Source organism: Leopardus geoffroyi, chromosome B2 (assembly GCF_018350155.1).
Source record: "Leopardus geoffroyi isolate Oge1 chromosome B2, O.geoffroyi_Oge1_pat1.0, whole genome shotgun sequence".
Lineage (NCBI taxonomy): Eukaryota > Metazoa > Chordata > Mammalia > Carnivora > Felidae > Leopardus > Leopardus geoffroyi.
Window position 1 is genome coordinate 118,615,208 of NC_059332.1, and position 27,659 is coordinate 118,642,866.

The 27,659-nt window shown below is 39.2% G+C and overlaps 1 protein-coding gene across 8 annotated transcripts in view; it reads left to right on the forward strand.

Moving 5' to 3' along the window:
* The window catches only part of AKAP7 (A-kinase anchoring protein 7), a 153,286-nt gene that overhangs the window by 110,081 nt on the left and 15,546 nt on the right, over positions 1–27,659 (forward strand). For 3 of the 8 annotated variants that reach the window (XM_045499620.1, XM_045499621.1, XM_045499625.1), the window contains exon 8: positions 3,644–3,712. The exons of 2 other annotated variants lie outside the window; for them this stretch is intronic. In XM_045499620.1, coding sequence (XP_045355576.1) covers positions 3,644–3,712 — 69 coding nt within the window. Of the gene's footprint in view, positions 1–791; positions 1,256–3,643; positions 3,713–27,659 lie in introns of those variants that run through there. 3 more of the 8 variants (XM_045499626.1, XM_045499628.1, XM_045499627.1) reach the window with 3 other exon arrangements.

Genomic DNA, 27,659 nt, shown 5'->3' on the forward strand with positions numbered 1-27,659 from the left:
TTTTTATTTTTCCAAGCTGCCTACTCTTTTTGTTTAGGGGAGTGTGAAAGCAGATATCCTGCATTCAGAGACATGGGAGGTTTTCATGATCATCCCCAGCCCTCTCTTTTCACCTCCTGGTAAATGGGTGTATGTGCCTTGCCAGGAAGTAGAGCAGGAAAGCAGGGATTTGCATGGTATTTCTGGCACTAAGAACAGCCTTTTATTCCTGTAGTGTCATACAGTAAGGCTGTTCCCTACTCGAGGGAACAGATCTGGAGTTGTTACTTGAAATCGGTTATCTCATGTCATGAAGTTCAAAACTAGTCGTGCTGTCCCCGAATATGCTTACGCACCTCATGATCTTTTTCTCAGTGATGCTTCTAGTTTTGGGGAATTTTCTGGGCTATTGAATATTTGATGCTCTGATTTCAAAACTCATAATGTTGATTTCCTGCCTTAATAGAAAAACAAAGCTGTATTTCAGAAGGCAGATGTTTAAAAGGTAACACTGTCAATTGCAGGCAACCATTGGCATCTTCTTTTACCCCCATTTTCCCCATCATTTCTCCAGTTTGTGCAGTTTGTGGGGTAGTTAGTGGTACTTCATTCAAGTTGGGTTTTCAGTGTTGTGCAACGTCAGGTTCCTTATTCATAAAACAAAGAAACAAAAATCTCCTGGGGATAAAAGAAAGCTCTTCCTCCTTAAATAGCAGACAGAAAGTGAAGGGATTGGGTTGGGTTTTTTTTTTGTTGTTGTTTTTTGTTTGTTTGTTTGTTTTTTTGTCTTTGCATTTCTCTGTGTAATTACTCTGTCTGCAGGAGAGAGGACGACTCGGCGTGGTTTGTCCTTGATTATCTTTCTTAAAGACACACACGGTTACGCAGACAGTGCTGGCGGCTCTCATCTAAGGCTGGGCAGCTGGGAGCTCTCAGTTGTGTGAGGGGAGCATATGGCCCCTTGGTTCACCGAACGCGGGTCCCGGTCCCGGTCCCGGAGCAGCCGCCTCTGGCTGGGGACCGGGAGGTGGAGCCTGCCTGCTCACCGCCGCAGCGACTTGCCTTCTGCTTTCTCTCTGCCGGCTGTGCATTGGCTCTCCGTGCCACGCGTGCCGTTCCTCGGAGTGGAATAGGCAGGGCGTGCTCGCAGACCGCGGTCCAAACTGCAGTTTCTATTTGGGGGGCCCAGGGAGAAGAGCACCGGGAAGGAAAGACAGCACCAGTGCCATGGGCCAGCTTTGCTGCTTTCCTTTCTCAAGAGAGGAGGCAAAAATCAGTAAGTGTGGTGACTGTGCCGTGCAGAATCCCGAGTGCCTGTTTTGTGTGGTTGTCTTCTAGTGGTAGTTTGGGGTTTTTTTTTTTGTTTTGTTTTTTGTTTTTGTTTTTTTCTTATGGGAAAGGTAACAGAATAACTGTGGTTTTTCAAGTGCGTTTCTGAAAAGGGTGGGTAGGTATGTAGTTGATAATTCACTGGCAAAAGTACATTTACAAATGGCTACCTTAAAAATACAAAATAGTGAAAACTCCTTTTTTTATTTTCGGCGGTTCGATGAATCCCACAGCTCATTCTCATCCCACTATCTAGAGTCAGAGTTGAGTTTTGACTTTCTTTAAATCACTGCCTTGTGATTTGATATATTTGTATGAGCCAGACTTCATTTTTTCTTATCTGAAATTGGGATATTTTGGGAGCGGTGCTCGATAACAGCAGACAGAGAAGTAAAGCTGGGTCTAAAATGACGTATATTACACATTTGCAGCTATTTTCCCGTGTCCTCCGCTTTGTTCTCCGTGGAGGGGGATTCAGGTGTAACTGGGAGGCCACTCCAAGCAAGTGATGCGGCTTTGCTTCCCAGCAAGAACCTCACGAATGTTTTTAAGCCAGTGTCAGGCAGATTCAACATCTGCTTACGGTTTAGAAAACAGAACTTAAAGTGATGACACTTGCATAGTTGCTTTTTCCTCACTGGGTTGTGCATACTCCCTTACGTTTTGGCTTACTTAGTGTGCTGAATAGGACTTGGCTTACACTAGTTGCCCCCCCAATACTGAATTTGTAGTTCTTTTTGTGGTCATACTTACCAAATTTGCAGCCATATTTCTGTCACATCAGTGCTTTGCTTAAATAGATTTAAGTAAGTCTATAGAATCTCCTGATATCTGGTTCAGATACTCAAAGGTCCACATCTGGCTTATATGTCCTGCTGCTTGTTCTGGAAACCAGCCAGGGACAGGTTTTGAAAAAAATTAATATACATCCTGTACCTGTTCACTTGAGAAATAAGCCTGTTTTTACAAGAAATCTTCTGGGAATGCTTTGGAATAAACGTTGGGAGACTTTGGAGCATTTGATTATTAACAAGAGCCAATAGGTGTGCTGCAAATTTTACCTGTGAGAATGACATCGCACGGTACCTGATTTAAAAACCCAAGATGAGTCTACCACAGAATTGTTCATTTTTTAACAATGAGCACTGGCATTAGTGTGACAGCCTGAAACTTTCCAGGTAGTTGTCAGAATGATTTATTTGTAGTTCGCAAGGGTTACGGTTGATTGACTGATTGCTTAAACAGCACCCGCATCTGAAACACTGTGGTGTGGACAGACGTAGGGACAGTGAATTCTCCCCTATCCTTCTTTACCTTTCCCCACTTCCTATTCCACTGCTCCACATTTTCCCTCGACACCTGCTTTCCTTCTATTCGGTTTCTCTCCTTCCCCCTGGGTAAGCAGTCTTCTTGGTGCTAACAGAAGTCAACTTTCACCTCATTGAGGAATTTGGTCTTCTCTGTCTTTTTCATCTGGAATTGTGGGGTGCAGAGTCTTGTATTTTATGTAAGTGCTTAATATAGCTTGATAGGAAGTGGCATATACTGCTTTTGGGGGTTACTTCCTCAACTTCCAAAATTATAAAAAGAAAATGAGGACAGGACACTGTCTGAAGTGAAGTTCTAGTTCAGAAGTGCAGATTACGGCTGGGATCAATGCATTCGCACCCCTTTTCTCTCCTCTGCCCTCACCACTGCTGCTGACCTTTTGCCCCCCCCCCATTCTTGCAGTTGTCTTTGATTTTGACATTGCTTCACTGTTTTTCTCCTCACGATCTGCTCCACACTCCATCATCACACATCCCATCAGCTGTTTTCTGACGCCGTGTTTAATTTGTCAGCTACAGGATGGTCTAAAGAGAAGCTTCTCTGCCAGGCACTGCTGTGCTGCTGGTAACACATATCTAATAGTACTTACGAAGGGGACTTGGAAAAAAAAGTGTTTTAGAGAATTCATTAGCCAGCATGCCTCAAGAAACAAGTAAATTAGCACTAACTGTAGATAGGCAGTCCATAAGTTGTGTTGGTAACATGTAAAAGAGTCCACAATAGACATTTGGGAGGGCCCATCATTTTTCTGATTGTATAGTAACCTCCTGGGTCTTAATCGTCCTTGTGTCCCCACCTAGTAGCCTTGTTAGCCTGCTCTGAGCCAACAAACTCAGTGGGGACCTACTAGGGACACAGCACAAAAATGCAAATGCCCACATCCTTCAGTTCTGCTGTAAAGGATGATGGCTCTGGAATATACCTCCTTAGGGCAGCTCAAATTATGGAGAATTGAACGAGGTCTTGGTGAAAGTTTAAATTTGTGGATGTCATTCTCAAAACACAGGTGAGTTGGAAAGCCCGTCCTCTACCGTCCTGCAGAGGTACAGAAAGGATATACCCAGCTGGCCAAGTGGTAAGATTCAAGTGACCCCCTTCCCCCTCCCACTGCTGCTTTAGCCTGCTTTTACCCTTGGTGGTGGTGGTGCATAAAAAGTATTCCCATTTAATTTGTTTGTTAGTGCTATTTTAATCTATTGATAGCAAACAAAATGATTGTTTAATCAACTAGTTGTGCAGGGACCTAAGTTTGTGTGGAGTTAACTGTGTACATAGTCAGAAATCTTGGTAATGGGGTGAATAGTCAAGTACGGTAGAACCCAAAATGGTTTATTTTTCAATTAATGCAGCACAAAGCGACTACACCCTTTTTGTTTAAATCCCAGCAATGAACATTTTCTTAAACTGTATACTTTTGGGCCATAATGAATAGCATGTACTGATAATAAATGCATGCTTCTTACAAGATTAACAAATACATTCATTGCAAGACCAATTCTTTCTGTTGCTACACAGGAACATACTTAACATTAAACATACTGTAGATATTGTAGGATGAACAGATGTTGTATATACTCTCAATCTAGTAGTTTTTGCTGAATTCTTATAATAACTCCTGTTTTCTCTGAATTGCCTAGTTTCTCGTAGTGAGTTTCCTGAAGGGGATGTCCATGAATAGGAATGTTATTGTACAGCCTTACTGACCACTGTACTTTATCAATCTCATTAAGTAGACTTCAAAGGAAAACTTAATAACTAAAGGCAGACACTTCCGCAACTAATTAGAAAACCCTCTACTTGCTCTTTCCCTATTGCAGATTTTCCCATTTTGAAGTACATTGATTTTATGTAGAATGAGATAGATGTATGTTCAAAGATGAACCATACTGCCTCATAAGCTAGTAGTTACTGTCACTGGAGGTATTCAACATAGGATGAGAAGCCATTCTAGGAATGTTGTGAAGGGTGAACAGAAGAGCTAATAACTGGATATATTGGCAACTTGGTTACTTTGTAACCCTGATATTCTGTGATACTGAAAATAAAACAGTATGTATTTCAACAAGACACATATTTTAATTTTACAAGTATGTGTCTTTTTATTGTGGTATAATTGACCTAAAATATTATATTAATTAATTTCATGTGTACAACATTGTGATTCGACATGTGTATACATTGGGGACTGATAATTATAGTCTGTTGCCATACAAAGTTAATACCATATGTATTCCCCATGCTGTATATTATATTTCCTGGACTTATTTATATCATAGCTGGAATTTGGTACCTCTTGTTACCCTTCACCCATTTCACTTCCCTATTCCTTCCCCTCTGGCAATCACAAGTCTGTTCTCTGTTATCTATGAGTCTGGGTTTTATTTTGTTTGTTTTAGCTTCCACATATAAGTAAAATCATGCAATATTTCTCTTTCTCTGTCTGGCTTATTTCACATGGCATAATACCCTCATGTTGTTGTAATATGGTCATCTTTCGTTCTTTTTTTGTGGCTGAGTAGTATTCTGGTATTCTGTGTGTGTGTGTGTGTGTGTGTGTGTGTGTGTGTGTGTGTATTCCACATCTTCTTTATCCATTCATCTCAATGGATATTTAGGTTGTTTCCAAATCTTGGCTATTATAAATAATATTGCAATGAATATAAATGTGCATGTATGTTTTCAAAATTAGTGATTTTGTTTATTTTGATAGATACCCAAAAGTGAAATTTCTGGATCATATGGTAGTTCTATTTTTTTATTTTTTGAGGAACTTTCTATTGTTTTCCATAGTGGCTGCACCAACTTACATTCCCACCAACTGTGCATGAGAATTCCTTTTTCTCCACATCCTCACCTACACTAGTTATTTCTTGTCTTTTTGATAGTAGCCATTTTGGCAGGTGTGAGGTGGTATCTCATTGTGGTTTTGATTTGCATTCGCCTGATGATGAGTGATGTTGAGCATCTTTCATCTGTGTCTGTTGACCATCTGTATGTCTTCCTTGGAAAAATGTCTATTCAGATCCTCTGCCCATTTTTAAATCAGATCTTGTTGTTGCCATTGAGTTGTATGAGTTCTTTATATATTTTGGATATTAGCCTCTATGGGATATATAATTAGCAGAGGTCTTCTCCTATTTAATAGATTGCTTTTGATTTTGTTGATGGTTTCCTTCACTGTTCAGGAGTTTGTTTGTTTGTTTGTTTTTGTTTTTTTCCCCAGAAGCTTTTTAAGTTTGGTGTAGTTCCACTTGTTTATTTTTGTTTTTATTTCCCTTGCCTTTGGAGACAGATCTAAAACCAAATCATTAAGACACTTGTCAAGGAGCTTACCACCTGTCTTTTCTTCTAGGAGTTTTATGGTTTTAGGTCTCACATTCAAATCTAATCCTTGAGCTAATTTTTATATAGTGGTTCAGTTCCTTTCTTTTGCATTTAGCTGCCCAGTTTTTTTTTTTTTTTTTTTTTTAATTTTTTTTTTTTTTCCAACGTTTATTTATTTTTGGGACAGAGAGAGAGCATGAACGGGGGAGGGGCAGAGAGAGAGGGAGACACAGAATTGGAAACAGGCTCTAGGCTCTGAGCCATCGCCCAGAGCCCAACGCGGGGCTCGAACTCACAGACCGCGAGATCGTGACCTGGCTGAAGTCGGACGCTTAACCGACTGCGCCACCCAGGCGCCCCTAGCTGCCCAGTTTTTTAACACCATTTATTGGTGATACTGTCCTTTCTGCATTGTATGCTCTTGTCTCCTTTGTCATATACTGATTGACTTTGTTTGCATGGGTTTATTTCCGTTCTGTTCTGTTAATCTATGTATCTGCTGTTATGCCAGTATCGTACTGTTTTGGTCACTATAGTTTTGTAAGTATAGTTTGAAATCAGGGAGTGTGATACCTCTAACTTTATTCTTTTGTCCTAAGATTGCTTTGGCTATTTGTGGTCTTTTATGGTTCTAACAGTCATTAGAAGTATTTGTTCTGGTTTGTGAAAAATGCCATTGGAATTTTGATAGGGATTTCATTGAATCTGTAGATTGCTTTGGGTATTTGGGCATTTAAACAATATTAATTCTTCCAGTCTATGAGTGTGGAATATCTTTAAATTTATTTGTGTCTTCTTTAGTTTTTTCATCAATGACTTCTAGTTTTCACTGTACAGGTCGGTCTTTCACCTTCTTGATTAAGTTTATTTTTAGATATTTTTTGATGGAATTATAAATGAGATTTTTGTCTTGATTTCTCTTTCTGATAGTTTGTTATTAGTGTATAGAAATGCAACAGATTTTTGTATTTTATTTTATTTAAAGTTTATTTATTTTGAGAGACAGAGAGAAAGAGAGAGAGAGAGAGAGAGAGAGAGAGAGAGAGAGAGAGAGAGAAAGAACACAAACAGGGAAGGGGCAGAGAAAGAGGGAGAGAGAAAGGATTCCAAGCATTCTCAGTGCAGAGCCTGACACAGAGCTTAAACTCACTAATCATGAGATCATGACCTGAGCCAAAACCAAGAGTCAGACATTTAACTGACCGAGCCACCCAGGCCCCCCAGATTTTTGTATTTTAATTTTGTGTACTGCAACTTTATTGAATTCATTTATTAGTTTTAATAATGTTGGGTAGAATTTTAAGGGTTTTCTCTATAAAATGTCATGTCATCTGCAAATAGTGACAATTTTACTTTTTTCTTACCAGTTTGGATACCATTTATTTCTTTGTCTTATCTGATTGCTTTGGCTAGGACTTCCAACACTATGCTGAATAAAAGTGGGGGAAGTTGGCATCCTAGTCTTGTTTCTGGTCTTAAAGGCTGTAGGTTTGTCATGTATATAACCTTTATTATGTCAAGGTACATTTCTTCTATACCCATTGAATTTTTATCATAAATGGATGTTGAATTTTGTCAAATGCTTTTCCTGCATCTACTGAGATGATCATACGATTTTTACCTTTCATTTTGTTAATGTCACATTGATTGATGTTGAACTATCCATGCATCCCTGAAATAAATCTGACTTAATGATGGTATATTATCCTTTTAATGGATTTGTGAATTGGTTTGCTAATACTCTGTTGAGGATTTTTGCATCTATGTTCATCAGGGGTATTGGCCTGTAATTTTCTGTTTTTATGGTGTTCTTGCCTGGCTTTGGCCTCAGGGTAATGGCAGCCTCATAAAATCAGTTTGCAAGCATTCCTTTCTCCTCAGTTTTTTGGAAGAATTTGAGAAGAGCAGGTATTAAATCTTCTTTGAATGTTTGGTAGAATTCACCAGTGAAGCCATCCAGCCCTAACCCTTTTTTGTTGGGAGGTTATATGTTTTAACAGTGCATATGGGGCACCTGGGTGGCTCAGTTGGTTAAGTGTCCAACTTCGGCTCAGGTCACTATCTCACGGTTCGTGAGTTCGAGTCCCACCTCAGGCTCTGTGCTGACAGCTCAGAGCCTGGAGCCTGCTTCTGATTCTGTGTTTCCCTCTCTCTCTGTCCCTCCCCCACTCACAGTCTGTCCCTCTCTGTCTCTCAAAAATGAATAAACGTTAAAAAAAATTAAAAAAAACAACAAGAAAACAGTGCATACATATTTTGCTTTTATATATGAAATATTTCTCAATATAGTTTTTCTGTTTGGCACGAATTACCAGGATAGTATTTGTTTCATAAATGTGAGCCAGATTTCAAGATAGTTTGTTTCTGATGATTTGGAATTTGATGATATTACATTAATATTTAATGAGGTAAACAGTGTTCATTTCATGTCTTGTGAATACTTATATTTTTGAGCCTTAATTGCCATGGTGGATGTTGTTCAGTTACACTAAGGGAAGTCTGTATTTAGACTTTCCAAATCTCTGAACGGCTTCCTAGAAACCTTACAGGCTTACCTTTGCTCTTCTTCTTTGCACTGAGATGCACCAACTTTGAGGTTATGTTTCATGTGTGTATTCCACCTCCTCACAGATTTAAAGTACCACGTATTCAGGGCCCTTGTCACATACCTCTCTTTATAGCCCCAGAGGTTAACATAGTGTGTTACCCAGAGGAGGCATGTTCTAAATGTTTTAATGACAAGAATGATACACATTTCCTGTTACGAGTATGAGAAAACTTGAGTATAAGTCAGTCTGTCAGAGTACAGAATTTGAAATGATGCTGGTTAATGCTATAACCTATAAAGAACTTGGTTACTGAATGTGCTAGAAGCATTGTAATATGGTCTCACTTAGATGGCACAGCATGTGTCCCAGGAAATGTGTGATAGGGAGCCTCCCATCCGTGGACAACAACATTCATTTTCCTTCCTTGCCTGTAGAAATGTTTTGTACACAGGGACACAGCAAAGCTCTGCTTCTGCTGTTGCCTATTGAAAACATATGGCCCGTCCCTTGGTGTGAAATTTTTCCTGTAGAAAGAGCACAGGACTGGGAGTAAGGAGACGTGGGTGAGAACTTCAGCTCTGCTACCAACATCCTGTCTGACACTGGGGAAGTTACTAACCTCTCTGGACCCCACTTCCTCACATTTAGGAAGGGATTGAACTACCATGGTCTTGAAAGTTTATTTAGCTTCTCCCCATTTGTCTTGTAGAACTAAGAGGCTAGGAAATACATAGTATAGATAGAATACAGTTCTTTCTTCTTCCCACTCTTCCACCCTCCTCCTTCTCTTTCTCCTTCTCCTCCTCCTTCTTGCCCACCCCTTCTCTCCTCTTCTTTTTCACTTATTAAATGCTTTCTGTGTCAGGTACTACATGAGGATCATTTGGAAAACTGCTTATGAAGTGAAACCATTGAAAACTAAATGCTTCCAAAGCGTCCCAGTTGAGAGGGGATGTGGCTCAAAGCCAGGAGTTCGGAGTTCTCTGTCATAGTCCTCTAGGGGTGCGTGGGGCCACAAGCTGGGAGGAGGCTGGGACTCCAGGAAGTTCAGTATCCTCTGCCCCCTTTCTGAAGCAGCGAAGCACAGAGAAGCCAGTGGTGCTCTGTGTAACCTGAGACTACACTTTGAATAAGATCCCTGTGGGTAATATTGTGGTAACACCTGTAATGTTGTGTGATCTAAAGAATTTAACCATAGTCACTAAAGACTAGATTTTTCTTTTCCTTTGCTAAATAATGTATACCCAAGAGATTTATGTTTCTAAAATTAAGTATAGGAACATTAGTGCAAATTCTCATAGTTACTATTCCTGTCTTAACTCCCTGATTCCCTTTGCTAATTCATCGGCTATAGAGGAACTATATTTCTTTTTGTTGCTGTTCTCAGACCATTTTTACAGTTTCCCTGGATCGTCTGATCAAATACTGAGTAATTTTCATTGGGAGCACAAAGGTTGTAGAATTTTTTTCCAGCCTCTAGTGCAGTCACTGGCTGCTGTGAGCTCTACCCAGGTGCCCTGTCGAGCAATGTGATGTGACCTGTCCCTGTGTCTTCTTTCCTGGGTGAGGGCCATGTGAAGAAGGAGTGGAGAATCTGATGAACATAAAGGTTTTGACTAATGGAAGAAAGCTTCCTGTATTACCCCTTCCTGGGGCATTTGCATTTTAACGAGGCTTATTATCCCAAGGGCTCTTGGGAAGTATTTGTAGTAAAACAATGAAATAAATTAAGCAGCAGTAATGACTTAGTTCAAAATAATCTCTAGTGGAGGAATTTTGGGCAACCAGTAAAACTCTTTCAGGGCATCTGATAAATCACTTTCTGTAGATAATTGCCTTCTTGTTAATTAAGTTGGTCCTAATATGTAAGTCTTTGAGCTTTCATCCACACATTTTTGAAAAGAAACTTAGAAGAGTGCTAAAACTCAGTGCTGAAAGCGAGGGATTTTGGAGACAGACTCAGCTTACGTCTTTGGTTCTAATATTTACTATATAACTTCTCTAAGCCTCTGTACTCTTATCTTAGATATCTACTTATTATGGGAATTAAATAAGCTAATGTCTGTAAAATGCTTGACACTGTGATGGGCATGTAATAGACCCAGTCAATATAATTGTAGTCATCTTAAAAATCAGCTTGGCAGAACTATGGTTTTATTTCTGTCATCCCCAGAAGGGGAAAAAGGGGTCTTACAAATTCCAGACCTTGAATTATTGAGTAGACTTTGTGTAGCATTTTTTTCCTTTGAGGCCCTCCCTCCCCTTCTCCCTGAGGTCTGTCTGGCAGGATGCCTTACTTCCCTACCCTAGGAGAGACATGTGGTTCAAGCAGAGTTAACTGAGGGTCTTCCCTAAGATATGATAGAGGGTCTATCTTCCTTTTGGGTTGTGCATGGAAAGAATGTAAACGTAAGACTGCTGGTTGATAGGGAGTCAGTGGGAGTCTTCCTGAGAATGAAACCAGCACAGAAAGGAGACCAGAGAAGGAGAGAGAAAGAGTCAATCCTGATGATAATATCTGAACCTCTGAGTTCAGCCATGATGAAGACCTTCTTTATCACGTAAAGCAGTAAATCCTCCCCTTTTTCTTTGCTTAAACTGGCTTAAGTTTTTGTCACCTGCAACCAGAAGGCTTCAGATACTATTACAGAGGACACTTGGTATCTGTAAGAGTAGGACCCATTCTGGAACAAATATTTACAAACCTGTCAAAGAAGTGAAACCTCTCAAAAAAAAAAAAAAAGTGAAAACTCTGATTTCTTCTGAACCTTCATGTTCCATTTTGGTGGCAATGAAATTTAGCTTTAAGTGAGAACTGTTTTAAGGAGGTATTCCGTGCACTTTAACTAGTATTGTTGAGCACCATACATTTGGAAAGCTCTGAGCCAGGTGTCATGAAAGGTGCGGTGATGATGACACACAGTCCCTATTGTTGGAGGACTTCTTTTTAATTTACCATGACTTTTTAAAAAGAGATGTGTTGTTTCCCAGTGTTTATTATGCCCTGAGCGGAAAAAGCCAAGATGAAAGATCTTGGTGTTCTCAGTGGAATGAACAAAGCCACACCCCTTCCATAGCAGGGAAGTTACACGGCTACGTGAGCCAAGTCCAGCAAGAGTGAGTTAATTACCACTGAGAGTGGAAGTTGCCTCAGACTCCCATCACAGGTAGTGGTTACAGCCTGACGCAGGCAAACCCCATTTCTACAACAAACATTTTAGCAAATAAAGTTTCCTACAGCAAACACTTATAATGTCAAAGATACAAGTTAACAGAACCCAGAACTATTGAAAGCAACCTTTCCATTGTACAGTCACATTCTTTGTCCTTGGCAAGTAGGCATAGACAAGAACTGAACTCTGTGATGAAAATATAAAGAACAAGTATAGTTTTAACCTAAAAGTCTGTGGTAAACTAGGATATACATGATACTAATTTTACCAAAGGCTGAGTCAAAGGTATGTGAGGTTTATAATTTTCTGTTTCTACACACTGCCCCCAAAACTTGTGAGTTTATTCAAGGACATTTGTAAGCCTAAGATATATATATAGAAAAATTACAGTGCCTGAGAGAAAGTGTTGTGAAAACAGGATGCTTGGAGTAGATAGAGAGGTTTCACATTCCCAAGAGAGACAGAGCTCACCTAGTTGGTAATGCTGATGGGAGAGGGAAGAAGGAATCTGATGGAAAAGGGTGACCTACTTTTTTACATGTTTCCACAGTCCCTCCCCTCACCTCCCCTTTGTCTTTGTGGTTAGAATGTTGGTGTTGGCATTTGCCACGTAAGTTAATTTGATGTCTCACATCTGACTGTTAGAGCAAAAATAAAATTAACACTTTCTAAGCATTTAAAAGATTCAGCTCAAGTTAGCTGTGAAGCTCAGCTTTTTCAGAGTTTTGATTGATGTTTATGATAGCTAATAAAATGGCAAGCAGATGATCTGTTAGTCTAAGACTTTCTATGTAGGTCTATAGCCTTCAGACCTTATTTAGAATTCTGACAAGCGGGAGTGTGTCCCATGGAGGGAGGCCAGGATGGTGAGCCTGGAAACCACATCATAAGAGGAAGGCCGAGAGGGGCGCCTGGGTGGCTCAGTAGGTTAAGCGTCCAACTTCGGCTCAGGGGATGATCTCACAGCTCATGATTTCGAGCCCCACATCAGGCTCAGTGCTGACAGCTCAGAGCCTGGAGCCTGCCTCAGATCCTGTGTCCTCTTCTCTCTCTGCCCCTCCCCCACTCATGCTCTGTCTCTCAAAAATAAATAAACATTAAAAAAAATTTAAAAAAGAAGGCTGAGGAATTATGGCTGCTGAACTAGGAGGAAATAAGACAGATGAATTAGTTGTCTTGAAATATTTGGAGGACGCTTTAACATGGAAGGAAAAGAAGAATTATTCTGTATGGTTCCGGTAAGGCAGAATTAGGACAGTGAGTGTGAGTTTTTTACACATTGTCTTTTGGTGATTTTAGATATATAAAACCCAGTAGTATGTTAATTATGTTTGTAATAATTCTTGTTTTAAATAATGAAGATACTGAAATGGAGTCCTAAAGCAGAGAGAAATTATCATAGTCAAATTTACATTAATAATTCTTAATTTTAAGCCACCTTAAATGGAGGACCAAAGTTTTTATGAAAAAAAGACAGCGTGCCTCTCTATTTTTTATTTTATAATAACCATTAAACAACTATTTTAAACTAATTTCTTTAGAATCAACAACTTTGCTTTAAAACAGAAAGGTAATATACAACTTTGGGCTCTTGTCTAGGTATCCTGTTGTACTTATGCACCACATTAAATGTTGATCGTTGAATTCGGTAGTAACACTGGGAGTTGGTACCAATAAACCCTAGAGATAGCAAGCTCAGGTGTGTTGCCTATTGTCTTTATAATTTCATAATTTATGAAAATATTTTTTCCAAATTTAGGTTTATTTAAATTAATTTTCCTAATATGGGTATAGTAAATTTAAGGTAACAATTCAATGTGATGCTATTTGTATACTGTATAGTATACACTAATCTTCTCTATAAAATTAAATTTGCAGATTTGTAGGTTTCATAGAACCTAAAAGATGTATATGTGAAACGATACGAACTTTAAATATTCAAAGGCATAATAAATTGTTTTATAAGAAGCATGTTCATAAAATAAGCAGTTTTTCCAAAAAAAAAAAACAAAAACAAAAAAAAAAACAGCCTTTCAGCTGCTCCTGACTTTGTACTGTTTGTTTTTTTGTCATTCATGTCTTAGTCTTCGGGAAATACAAACTTGTGTGGGGAAGATAAAGAAATAGTTTGTGTCATTTAGGATCTGGTCAAGCAAATTGGAATTGCACTGGTTTTTGTTTTTGTTTTTTTTTTTTTAATGTTTATTAGTTGAGAAAGAGACAGAGAGCAAGCAGGGGAGGGGCAGAGAGAGAGGGAGACACAGAATCGGAAGCAGGCTCCAGCCTCTGAGCTGCCAGCATAGAGCCTGACGTAGGGCTTGAGGCCACAGACCGTGAGATCATGACCTGAGCCAAAGTCGACCGCCTAACTGAGCCACCCAGGCACCCCACACTGGTTATTTTTTTTATTTTTTTATTTTTTTAATTTTTTTTTTTCAACGTTTATTTATTTTTGGGACAGAGAGAGACAGAGCATGAACAGGGGAGGGGCAGCGAGAGAGGGAGACACAGAATCGGAAACAGGCTCCAGGCTCTGAGCCATCAGCCCAGAGCCTGACGTGGGGCTCGAACTCCCGGACTGCGAGATCATGACCTGGCTGAAGTCGGACGCTTAACCGACTGCGCCACCCAGGCGCCCCCACACTGGTTATTTTTAACGGAGGATTTCACATAGGAAATTAATGAAATAAATTTTGGAGGAATAAAGTATTGCATAGGCAATACTGAGAAAAAACATAGGTAGTGACTTTCAGTCTGGGGTACCGTGGGGAAGGATCTCATGGATCTGAGACTCAGACCTTTGAGGAGGGGTTGCTGTCTCCCAAGAGGTGCCCCAGAACTCAGAAATGGGCCCTGGAAAGCTGGGATTCTAGCCTCGAAGGAGTGGACACTGGCCTGCTTTGCTCTTCTCTCTGAGGGAATACAGTGAGGCTGGTTCCAGGAGTGGGGAAATAAGTGAAAACTGGACCCAACTGGAATGAGCAGCCACTATCAGGGGCTGAGCTGTAGCTGGGGCAACACTGCCAGGAACAATGAGCAAACCACAAAAGGCGAGTTCCTTTCCCCCTTGTGCAGCTGTCCAGTTTCCCTCTGGAACTTCTTCCTGGCAGAACCATAAGTAAAAGCTGTGGCAGGTACAGGTTGTAAACTATACAACCTTGGAGGGTACTAATCATATCAAAGACCTAGCTGGCAAAGGAGGAATATGTTTGCTGGCTCCCAGCTCCAGTATCATAAAGCTGAATAAAGAAGGTGAGTTCAGAGCTGAGGGACCATATAGTTTAGTAACTGGCACACAGTGGTTGGCTGTGTTTTAACATTATTTCAAAAAGAAATACAGTTTAAAAATAGGTAGTAGTAATGCAACTAATTGTTAAGATCTTTCTAACAAAATCCATCACCCAGATCAATTTAATAAACTTAGAACAAAATTATTTTTAAACTAACTCATCGTTTATGAAATTCTTTAAAAATAATTTATCTTTTAAAGTTTATGTGTTCTGGGGCGCCTGGGTGGCACAGTCGGTTGAGCGTCCGACTTCAGCCAGGTCACGATCTCGCACTCCGTGAGTTCGAGCCCCGCGTCAGGCTCTGGGCTGATGGCTCAGAGCCTGGAGCCTGTTTCCGATTCTGTGTCTCCCTCTCTCTCTGCCCCTCCCCCGTTCATGCTCTGTCTCTCTCTGTCCCAAAAATAAATAAACATTGAAAAAAAAAAAAGTTTATGTGTTCTGCAACCTTACCAATCTTACTTATGATTTTTTGTGTGAATATTTCTTTTTTTTCCCCAGTTTTATTGAGACACAATTGACATATAATTTTGGTGAATATTTTTTTACACCAATTCTCTCATTCCAAATGAATGATGTTCACTGTCAGTGCGTGATAGAGGGACAGGTTGGTGAATTAGGTGTGGGGGGAATTACACCTGCAGCCAGGTGGAAATTAATGTTTGGAATGAGAAGCTGTGGTCTCCCAACTTTGGAAATTAAAGGGAAAAATGAAGGCCAGGAGGTCAAGGCTGTCTGTGGAATGTTCTGAAAAGTCTGAGGAATTCTTAAAAGGATCTGGGAATCAGTCAGTCAGAACAGAAATAGAAAAGGTCAGTCAGAAGAGTCAAAGCAGTGAGAGGTCAGGTGCCAGAAAGTCACATACATCAAGGCAAATTTACTCTTTTTTTTTATTAAAAGGGAGAACTTACTGACACACACTTGCAAACAACAAGAGTACGGTAGATAGAGTTGACCTTGAGGCTGACTGACGGGCATTATAGCCCTCCATATCTGTCTCTGCCAGCAGCTTCTGTGTTCTCACCCTCTCAAGCTCTGTGACTTCCAGCAGCTCTTGAGAACATTTTTTCCTGTTCAGCATTTGAGAAGAATGCGTTTCTCTTTCCTACTCCCCATATATAAAATCTGAGGGAAGGTACAGGTTATAAACTACACACCCTTGGACGGTATCATACGTATCAAAGATGTTGTAATTTATATATTATGGCATAAAGTACTTTCATGCCCTAATAAAAGCTGTATATTATGAAAAATTTCCCAGAGTTAGAAATTAAGTGTCTTGAGGAAGGGACACTTAAAAACATTTACACCAGGTGCCGTATGAACCAGTGGTTGCTCTGGTAGACCAGCAGCCCCACTGGAGTCCTGTGGAATGTGAGATGAGCAGTGATCCGAAGGGGAGAAGTGAAGTGGGCGGCTCTTATCAGGAAGGGTGGAAGGTAGTTGAGGAAAGGATTGGGGGCCAATCATAAAGTCCGTGTGGCCCGGAACCCTGTGGGGGTGGTCAGCAAAGGAGCAGTCACTGATCCCGAAGGAACCGTGCTGTGTGTGCTCTTCCCGTTCCTGACAAGAACCACCGTGCATCCCCTTTCGTTCTAAATATTGGGAAGCTCAGAATCCAACTCCCAGATCTCATGATCTGCACTTCTGTGATCTATACTTCCCTCTGTTCTTTTCTTGCTGTGACAATTTATGTTTTTTCTTGGTGCCGATTTTTACTTTTTACTTATAGTGTACTTGTTACTATATATATTTTTTGCCACTAATTATCTCAAATCTTCTTGAGACGGGATGATGAACAGATGAATGATGGAAAGAAGCATGTGGCTGAAGAAGATACGGAATGGCCCTACTAGGAAAACAAGAGCAAAGCTGAGGCTGCGAAAATTGTCACATCTACCACATGTGCATCATACACGTTCTGAAGTAGACATGCTCCTGGAAGGTTGCATAGAAACTAGACTTATGTGATTATTTTTATCAATTGGGATTTTCAGAAAATAACTGTTTCAATGCCTCACATTCAGTGTGGTACATCTAGAAACCTAAAACCATCTGCCCCTCACTGTTTCAGCTGTGATCTGTTCGTTTGTCTGCTGAAAGGCCTTTTGTAAGATTAATTAGCCGTTCTTCTTTGTACCTAAGAAGGAATGTCATTTAGTTGCAAAAGAATGTGAATGCAAGCCATGAGGAACAATGCATAAATGTATTGTTTGCAATCACTCCAACATTGTTTTAAAAAATATATAGTATAGGGGCCCCTGGGTGTCTCAGTCAGTTAAGTGTCCAACTGGCTCAGGTCATGATCTCACAGTTTGTGAGTTTGAGCCTCATGTCGGGCTCTGTGCTGACAGCTCGGAACCTGGAGCCTGCTTCGGACTCTATGTCTCCCTCTCTCTCTGCCCTCCTCAGCTTGCACTCTGTCTGTCTCTCTCTCATAAATAAATAAATAAACATTTAAAAAATATATGTATATATGTGTGTGTATATATATATATATATAGTGAGAAAGTTACTCTTACCATGTTTGCTATAGAGATGTATAGCAGGGAAATCATAAACAAATAGCCTTGTAGCCTTATGAGTTGAAAGAGGCTCTTAATATCCCTTTCACCTAAAACAGTAATAAATATTTGCTATGAGCAGGGAAGTATACAGAGTGCTTTATATTATTATCTTCCTTAATCTTCACAACAGCCCAATGGTATAGAACTACTGTTAACCCGAGTTTGCAGATAAAGAACATGTACCTCAGAGGGGGTAAGCACATTTCACAGGGACACGAAGCTAGTGAATGGGGGAGCCAAGATTCTAGTCCTGGCATTCTGACCCTATAACTTAACAGGAAGCATTAGAAATATTTTCTGCTTGGAAGTCTCACTTTAGTGCTAAAGATATAGAAAGTATCATAAAAATACATTTCCAGTTGACAGGTAAGGAGCAGCATCCTTGTATAATGGCAAGAGTGTGGTTTGAGTCCCAGCTTTGCCATATTTAAGTGTATAGACTTGGGCAAGTCTCTTGGCTTTTCGGACCCTTGGTTTTCTCATAGGTAAAAGAGTGATAAGAATGTAAGTTTTTGATTTAAATGTGTGGGGAAAAAAGCCAGGCACATAATAGGTACTTAATATTAAGTAGATTTATTATTATCAAAAGGACCCACAGGCATGATGATTACAGCTAAGTAAAGTAATGTCAGGTGCTATGAAAACATTGATACGTAGAGGCTTGGGGCTCAGTGTGTAGTATCCTAGGTCTTTGAAGAAGCTGGTGATGAAGGAACATGGCTCCTTAGCCTCTGAGGCTCCTGGGAAGAGATTCTAAGCAGCTGTACGTAGGGACAGGCTCTGGCTTATTCTGCAGAGACAGACATGCAGTGGTGGACATGACCAAGGTCCTCTCTGATCTCCTCCTTCTAACCATCTTCTCCGTGCCCTGCTTTCCTCAGTGACATCAGGCTTGCCGTTAGGATGGCCTGGAGAGGAACCCAGTGTGACACTGTTGTTTGTCCACCCTGGTAAATATAGCGGGTTTCCAACCCGTACCTGAGACTTATTTGCTGGGAGCAGTTTTTCCTACTTGGAGATCAAGAGCTTGGGAAGCAAACATCAACTGACCCAAGAAATGAATTAATGTTTCCGTACCATCAGCGCATTCTATGCTAGTTGAATTTCCTATTGTAACAATTCACATATTCAGAGAACTTTAATGAGCAGTGGATGTCACCAAAGGGAACTTTAAAATCATTTGATTTTTGTCTGAATGCTTTCTGAAAGCCTCTGGTAAATTGCTAGTCGTAGGTCATTGAGAAGAGAAAAGTATATCCTAAGTTACCCTCTTCAGTCATTCTTCCTGAGGCTAATGCAATAAATGTAGGAATTCACCACGCTTCAGTTTTGTCTTGTTTTTTAAATGAGTAACGAGACTGTGTTTAATGAACACAAGTTGGCAGTACAGGCGAGGACTGTGTCAGGAAGTGGGGGTGGTGAGGGTGAGTGGAGATATCACCTCTCGGCACCTCTCCCCTCTTCAGGGACTGACACTGTCCCCCTTGGAGACTCTCAGTGGTCTATAGGGACAGCAGAGCAGGATGACTGTCCCCTTTTACAGCTGGAGAAACTGGTTCCAGTGCTCAGAAGTGTACTCAGTTTCTTTATTCATCTTTATTACATGGCCTGAAGAATGGCCAAGGATGACCTTAAACTGTATTTCCTCTTGGTTTTATTTTAATGATTTATCATAATCAAGTTTTCGTTAACATCACACATTCTCTGTTTGACCCACTTTTATTGCCTGATAGATATGGTCCACAGATTGATCACTATTCACAAGCAGAATACACTGACCAAATAGTTCTGTGTCCCTGGATTTTCGCTGGTCAGACTTTAAAAATTAGGTTTATGGGTGGGGAGCCTGAGTGGCTCAGTCGGTTAAACGTCCGACTTCAGCTCAGGTCATGATCTTGGCGGTCCGTGGGTTCAAGCCCTGCCTAGAGCTCTGTGCAGCCAGCTGAGAGCCTGGAGCCTGCTTTGAATTCTGTGTCTCCCTCTCACTCTCAGCCCTCCCCGGCTCGCTCTCTGTCTCTGTCTCTCTCAAAAATAAATAAATTAAAAAAAAAAAAAGAAAGAAAGAATGTGCACATTACTTGGTATGTCCTACAGGAGTCTTCACGGTGTCTCCCCTGAGAACATTTCCAGTCTCATCATTCTCGATCCCTCCTACTAACCACCCAGTTTATACTAGTCTGAGTTCTGCAGTTACCTGACCAAGCTGCCTGGTCTCGCCCCTTCCACTTGTCAAATCATTTCTACCCCGGTGCCCCTGAGAAACACTTAGAAGATCCAGCTCAAGCCTCACTTCCTACAGGAGACTTTCTTCTGATATTTTCCCCTAGGTAGAATTGACCATTCTGTCCTTTGTGTACCAACTCTATATTGTACATCTTTCCTTCTGAGCGTTCACGATCTCTTATTTCTCTCTTAACACGTGTTTCTACCTGTGCTAAATTGCAGGTGTCCTGAAGGCAGGGCCCATATCGGATTCATTTCTGTATGCATAGCAGTGCTTATCACACAGAGGGTGCTCACTGAATATGTGGAAAGAGACATGAAAGGAGGGAAGAAGGAAAGTTTGGAGATGGAGGGAAGGGATTATACTACCCTAATCAATATCCATTACTTAGCTTTTCTTTTTCTTTTTTAAAGTTTATTTATTTATTTTGAGAGAGGATGTGAGCTGGGAGGGGGACAGAGAGAGCGAGAGCTAGAATCCCAAGCAGGCCATGCAGTTAGCACCGAGCCCAACACGGGGCTTAAACTCACAAACCTTGAGATCATGACCTGAGCTGAAATCAAGAGTCGGATGTTTAACTGACTGAGCCACCTAGGCGCCCCGTCAATATCCATTGTTTAGTTTAAAAATGTTAACCTGAGAGCAAACCTTTCTGAATTTCTAATTTTTCCCCCCAATTAACCAACCCCCAATTTATGTGCTCTCCTGTATACCTTCACTTCCCCAGGGTGCGGGTGCACCAGACAGCTGTGGTGTATCTGCCTGGGGGCGAGTGTCCTGGATGAACTCATCTACCTGATTTTGAGTGAGAACTCCAGATTTTCATCACTTCTGTGTGATCTTAGACAGTTTGTGTAATCCCTTGTGTCTCCTTGTTTTTACTTGTAATATGGGAAGAATAACACTTATTTTACCTCAAGAGGCTTCTTGGAGGACCAGATGCAGTGTTTCTGAAAGCACTTTGGAAAGTGTGAAGTGTTATCTAAATGAACGGAAGGAAGTATTTCTGTAATGGCTGTTAGTGACCTGGCACCAATGGGAATTTTCTCAGCCGGCGGAACCTTTTGACCAGGGTGTGTCCTTATTGCTTGTAAAAGAGGAAAAATGATTTATATCACCAGATTAGATGGATGGCAGCATTTATGCTGCTGATCTAACCTTGGTGAACGTTGGTTGCCTTCAGATCAGGAAGGTGACCTTTATTTTTGCTTGAAGCAACTCCTAGCTGGGAATATCAGCCTAGGAAGAAAAGTATGTTACTGTGAGCATTTTCATACAAGTGAAAATTAATTCCAGCTAGTTGTGCTTTTAAGTTTTATGTGTAACTCTCTTAAGTAGATGATAAAAAATTACATGAACATAATAAGTTTTTCCATTCAAAGCAGTGCTCATTTTCTAGCCCCCTACCCGTGCTAAGTTGATCATGATTATTTTAAAAATAGATGCTTTTGACATGGTCGAAACTACATTTATTTCCTCTTTGTCACAAGAATAATTTTCCAAGGGTAACCAGACTTCCGTCAATACTCCTTTGTACCAGGGCTCGTGTTGGAAATCTCTGCTGCTTTTATTACTGCTCAAATGGCAATTCCCAATCACTTTTGTACAAAATGATGTAAAGTCGTCCTGAGCAAACAGTGATATTGAGAACTTCTTACATTCCAACCTGGGCAACTATAAGAATCAAAATTCAGGGAGAAAGAAACCATGAGCTCTGTAGAACAGAGAGCATTTTATGATAGGGAACAGCCTACAAACAATACAAGGCAAAACAAGTGAGTAAAGCAACCCACAGCGAGTACAGTGCCCCTTGGAAGTAGATTTCAACAACAGGCCGGTGCTGGCCACTTGTCATTCAGGTACTGCCCTACCAATTCAGTTTTCTCTTTTTGAGCAGGTTGGAACAAATGATACGTGTTTTGTACCCTGAAGGGGAGAATTAAAATGTTTTGGGTTTCATTTATGCTCAGAAACCACCCCTGTTACACTGGAAACTATTTTTTCAAATTTTTATACTGAGCACAACAGAAGAATATGATTCCAGAGAAAAGCAGCCAACAATCTGAAGCCTACAGCTGTGAGAGACTGAGAGATTGCGGTTGAGATGTGGTGTTTTAGAACAGAGAGAGGAGCTGAGGGAATCATCTTTGTTATCAGCCACATGCTAACTGCAAAGAATGACAGGGCACTAGGGACTTCCAATCCACAAGTCTACGTGTTGCCCCAGTAGACCCTGACGTTTCACTCATCATGAGGAAGAAATTGTTCTCTGTATTTTTTTAAATTGAGGTGTAATTGACATACAGTAGAATTCACTCTTTTGGGAGTTTTAATCAGCATGTAGAGTCATATAACCACCATCACAATCAAGACTGAAGTGTTTCATTATCCCCCCCCCCCCTTATGTCCTCTTATGTCCCTTTAAAGTCAACCCCTGCTCCTGTCCCTAGCCCCTGGCAACCACTGGTCTGTTTCAGGACTGATAGTTCTGTCTTTTCCAGAATTTCATAAAAGCGAAATGATACATTATGCAGTCTTTTGACTGGAGCTTCTTTCACTTAGTATTAGACATTCTAGATTCACCTGTGTTACTGATGTATGAGAATTCATTCCTTCATATTGCTGAGTACCGTTCTGTTGTGTGGATGTACCACAGCCTGTTGATTCATTCACCAGTTGAAGGTTGGGGAAATTATGAATAGAGCTAGTACAAACATTTATGTGTAGGTTTTTGTGTGACCATATGCTCTTATTTCACTTGTTTTCAATTCTAACTAGAAATGAGATTGCTAGTCACATGGCGAGAATATGGCCAACTTTCATAAGAACAACTTTGATAAGAAATTTCCAAACTGTTTTTACAAACTGGCTATACCATTTTGCATTTCCACCAAGAAGGAGTTCCAGTTGCTTCACATACTCACCAACATTTGATATTGTCAATGTTTTAAGTTTTGAATTTAGTGGATGAGTGATGGTATCTCACTGTGATTTTAATTTGCATTTCCCTGATAGCTAATGATGTTGAGCATTTTTCACATGTTTATTGGCCATCTGTATATCTTTTGTGAAGTAACCCTTTGATTCTTTTGGCCATTTTCATTTTTTTGTCTTTGTTTCTTTGTCTTTTACTAAGTTGTGGGAGTTCTTTTTATATTCTGGATACACATTCTTTAATGGCCATGTCTGGCAAATATTTTTCCCATCCTCCTTAACAGTGTACAGTGTCTTAAAAGTTTTACATTTTGATGAAATCCAATTTATCCTTTTTTTTTTTCTTTTTGGTAGACTGTGCTTTTGGGATCCTATTTAAGAATCTTAGCCTAACCCAAGGTCACTAAAAAATTCTATTTTTTCTTCTATACACTTTATATTCTTAGCTCTTATATTAGGTCTATGATCCATTATGATTCCATTTTTATATGTGGTGTGAGATAAGGGCCATGGTTCTATTTTACATATGTCTATACCATGGTCCTAGCACTATTTTTTAAAAAGATTATTCTGTGTTGAATTATCTTGGCACCTATGTTGAAAATCCATTGGGGGGCACCTGGGTGGCTCAGTCGGTTAAACGTCCAACCTCAGCTCAGGCCATGATCTCACTGCCCGTGAGTTTGAGCTGCTGCTGACAGCTAGCAGCTCAGAGCCTGGAGCCTGCTTCAGATTCAGTCTCTGTCTCTCTGCCCCTCCCCCATCCTCAAATATAAATAAGCATTTAAAAGCATTAAAAAAAAAAAAAAAAAGAAAACCAGTTGTCCATATGTTTGTGAGTCTATTTCTGGATTTTTCTGTTCTGTTTCATTGATCTGTATATTTTTATGCCAATACCCACACTGTCTCTATTTCTATAGCTTCATAAAAAGTCTGAAAAAACTTGCTGTTTTTAAAAAAAACAATGTTTTGGGTGTTCTAGTACTTTGTACATTTTCCTCGTACATGTTCATATACATTTTAGAATTACCTTGCCAGTTTCTATGAAAAAGCCTGGTGGTGTTGTAATTGATGTAGTTTTGCATCTGTAGAACAATTGAGGAGAATTGACAGCTGGACACCACTGAGCCCTTTGATCAATGAGTATAGTTTATCTCTCCATTTATTTAGATCCTACTTAATTTCAGGAAGTTTGTAGTTATTAGTGTACAGGTGTTGCATATATTTTGTTGAATTGTCCCTAAGTATTTTACATTTTATGCTATTAAAAAGAATGTATTTTCGGGGCGCCTGGGTGGCGCAGTCGGTTAAGCGTCCGGCTTCAGCCAGGTCACGATCTCGCGGTCCGTGAGTTCGAGCCCCGCGTCAGGCTCTGGGCTGATGGCTCAGAGCCTGGAGCCTGTTTCTGATTCTGTGTCTCCCTCTCTCTCTGCCCCTCCCCCATTCATGCTCTGTCTCTCTCTGTCCCAAAAATAAATAAACGTTGAAAAAAAAAAAAATTAAAAAAAAAAAAAAAAAAAAGAATGTATTTTCAGTTTTCCATTTCCAGTTGTTTGTGGCTGGTATATAGAAATACAATTGACTTTTAAAAATATAATCTTTGTGGGGTGCCTGGCTAGCTCAGTCAGTGGAGCATGTGATTCTTGATCTCGAGGTTGTGAGTTCAAGTCCCGCACTGGGTATAAAGATTACTTAAAAATAAAATCTTTAGGGGCGCCTGGGTGGCTCAGTCGGTTGAGCCTCCGACTTCAGCCCAGGTCATGATCTCGCGGTCCGTGGGTTCGAGCCCCGCATCGGGCTCTGTGCTGACAGCTCGGAGCCCGGAGCCTGTTTCAGATTCTGTGTCTCCCTCTCTCTCTGACCCTCCCCTGTTCATGCTCTGTCTCTCTCTGTCTCAAAAATAAATAAACATTAAAAAAAATTAAAAAAAAATAAAATCTTTAAAAAAATTATTAAAAAAGTATATTCTGTGACCCTGCTGAACATATTTTTGTAGATTCTTTAGGATTTCTAGAAAGATAATCATATATACCATGAACGAAGACAATTTTACTATTTCTTTTTCAATCAAGGTTTTTTTTTTTTTTTTTTTTTTTTACTATTTATTGATTGATTGATTGATTGATTGTCTAATTGCATCGGCTAGGACTTGTAGTACAGCACTGAGGAGTAGTGGTAAGAGCCAATCTTTATCTTGTTCTGACCTCAGGGGAAAATCATCTTTTACAAGTAAGTATGACATTGCTGTAGATTTTCATAGAAGTCCTTTAAAGCCTAAGGATGTTTCCTTCTATTTTTAGTTTGTTAAGCATGTTTATCATGAATGAGTATTAAATTTTGTCAAATTCTTTTTCTGAAAATATTGAGATGATTGTATTTCTTTATTTAATCTGTTAGTATGGTGAATTATACTGATATTCAAATGTTAACTCAATTTTGCATTTCTGGAATAAACAAACTCCTCTTAGTTATGATGTATGATCTTTTTCATGCATTGCTATATTTGATTTGGCCGTATTTTCTTAAGAGTTTTTGTGTCTCTATTTGTGAGGGATATTGTTCTATAGATTTGTTTTCACAGTTTGTCTGGCTTGGGTGTCATAGAATGAATTGGGAAGTGTTCTCTCTTCTATTTTCCAGAAGATTTTGTGAATTGGTAAAATGTCTTTGTAAAATACTTGATAGAATTTACCAATAATGAAGCTATCTGTTGAAAGATATTTTTTTTACTATAATTTCAGTTTCTTTAATATGGCTATTTAAAATATTAATTTCTTCTTGAACATTTGGGTAGTTTGTTTCTTTTAAGGAAATTGCTCATTTCATCTAATTTGTTGCATCTATTGGCATAAAATTGTTTATAATATTTCCTTATTATCCTCTTAATGTTTATAAATTGATGGAGATGTCCTCTTTCCCTTTCCTGATATTGGTAATATGTATCTACTGTTTTTTGTTCCTGATTCATTTGGATAGAGATTAATCAATTTTATTAATTTTTCCCCCAAAGAACTAACCTTTGGTTTGTTGGTTTTTCTCTATTGTGTATTTGTTTTCTGTTTCATTCTGCTATTATCTTTATTATTTCCTTCTCTCTGTTTACTTTGAGATTAATTTCTTCTCTTTTCCTATGTTTTTAATGTGGCAGCTTTGATAACTTGATTTCAGTCTTTTCTTATTTTCTAATATAACATAAAATGATATAAATCTCCCTCTAAGTATAGCTTTAGCAGTATTTTACAAATTTGATGTGTTGTGTTTTAATTTTCATTCAGTTCAAAATATTTTCTGATTTTCTTTTGATTTCTTCTTTAAAGCATGGATTATTTAGAATTGTATTGTTCAATTTCTAAATAATGGGGGGTTTTCCATCTTTCTATTATTGATTTCTTATTTGGTTCCACCATGGTTTGAGAACATGCATTGGATGAGTTTGAGAATTTTAAATTCATTGAGACTTGTTTTATGGCTCAGAACCTGATCTCCTTTTGTAAAGGTTTCTGTATACTAAAAAGAATGTGTGTTCTGTGGTTATTGGGTGGAGTGTTCTATAAATTGTCAGTTTGGTGGATTTGGTTACTAGTGTTCAAGTCTTATATATTTTTACTGTATTTCTCTTTCTTTGTTCTGTCAACTACAAGACGGGTCTTGAAATCTCAAACTCTAATTGTGGATAACCTATTATCCTTTCAGTTCCATTGGTTTTTATTTCAGATACTTTGACTCTCTTGCTATTAGGTGCATACACATTTAGGGTTTTTATATCCTCTTGATGAACTGATTTCCATAAGACTATAAAATGTCTCTTTATCTCAGGGAATGCTATTTTTTCTGAAATCTGCTTTGTGTGCTATTTACTCTCTAGCTTTCTTTTGACTAGCGTTAGCGTGATAGATACATCATTTTCCATCCTTTTACCTTTAACCTTTTTGTGTTTTTATATTTGAAGTAGGTTTTTGGCAGACATCATAGTTGATTCTTATCTTTCATCCATATTAACAATTTTTAACACCTTATTGGACTGTTCAGCCCATTCTGTGTTCAAACTCATTTCTGAGTTTAAATCTCCCACCTTGCTTCTTCTTGGCCTATCTTCTCTTTGTTCTTTTTTCTCCTCTTTTACTGCCTTAATTTTGTACTAAGTATTTAGGATTCCATATTATGTTTATTATTGGCTTATTAGTTATGCCTCTTTTTCATTTTTACTTTAGTGGTTGCTCTAGAATTTTAAAATCTATATTCTTAACTTACGATGGTGTGCCTTCAAATAATATGCCACTTCACGCTTAACATAAGAACCTTTGAACAGTTATTTCTGTTTCCCACCCAGTCTTGGTGCTATTGTTGCCATATACTTTATTTCTGCATACTTTATAAACTCATTTAAAATAGTTGTCTTTTAAAGAGATTAAGAAAGAGAAAGTCTTTAATTTTTACCTACATATGTACAGGTTTTAGTTTTTTTCATGTCTTTGAGTAGATCCAGATTTCCATCTGGTATCATTTTTTTTGCACTTCAGGTTTTTCCTTTAACATTTCTTCCAGCGCTTGTTGGCTGATTATTAACTCAGCATTTATGTATCTGAAAAAAATCTTTCACCCTCATTTTTGAAAGATAATGTGTCTGGAATAAGAATTCTATATTGCCTTTTCTTTTTCTTTTAGCAGTTTAAAGATGTTGTGCTATTGTCTTGTGGCTTGCATTGTTTCTGACGAGTAAATCTGCTATCCTCTTGTCTTTGTTCCTCTGTGTATAATGCATCCCTTTTCTTTTGGCTGCTTTGATGATTTTCTCTTAATATTGGTTTTAGCAGCTTGATCATGATGTTCTTTGGTGTGATTTTCTTCACATTTCTTAAGCTTGATATTTTTGAGCTTCTTGAATTTAGAGTTGAAGTTCTTACTGAATTTTAAACATTTTTGGCCATATTTCTTCATATTTTTTTCACTTTTTTTCATATTTT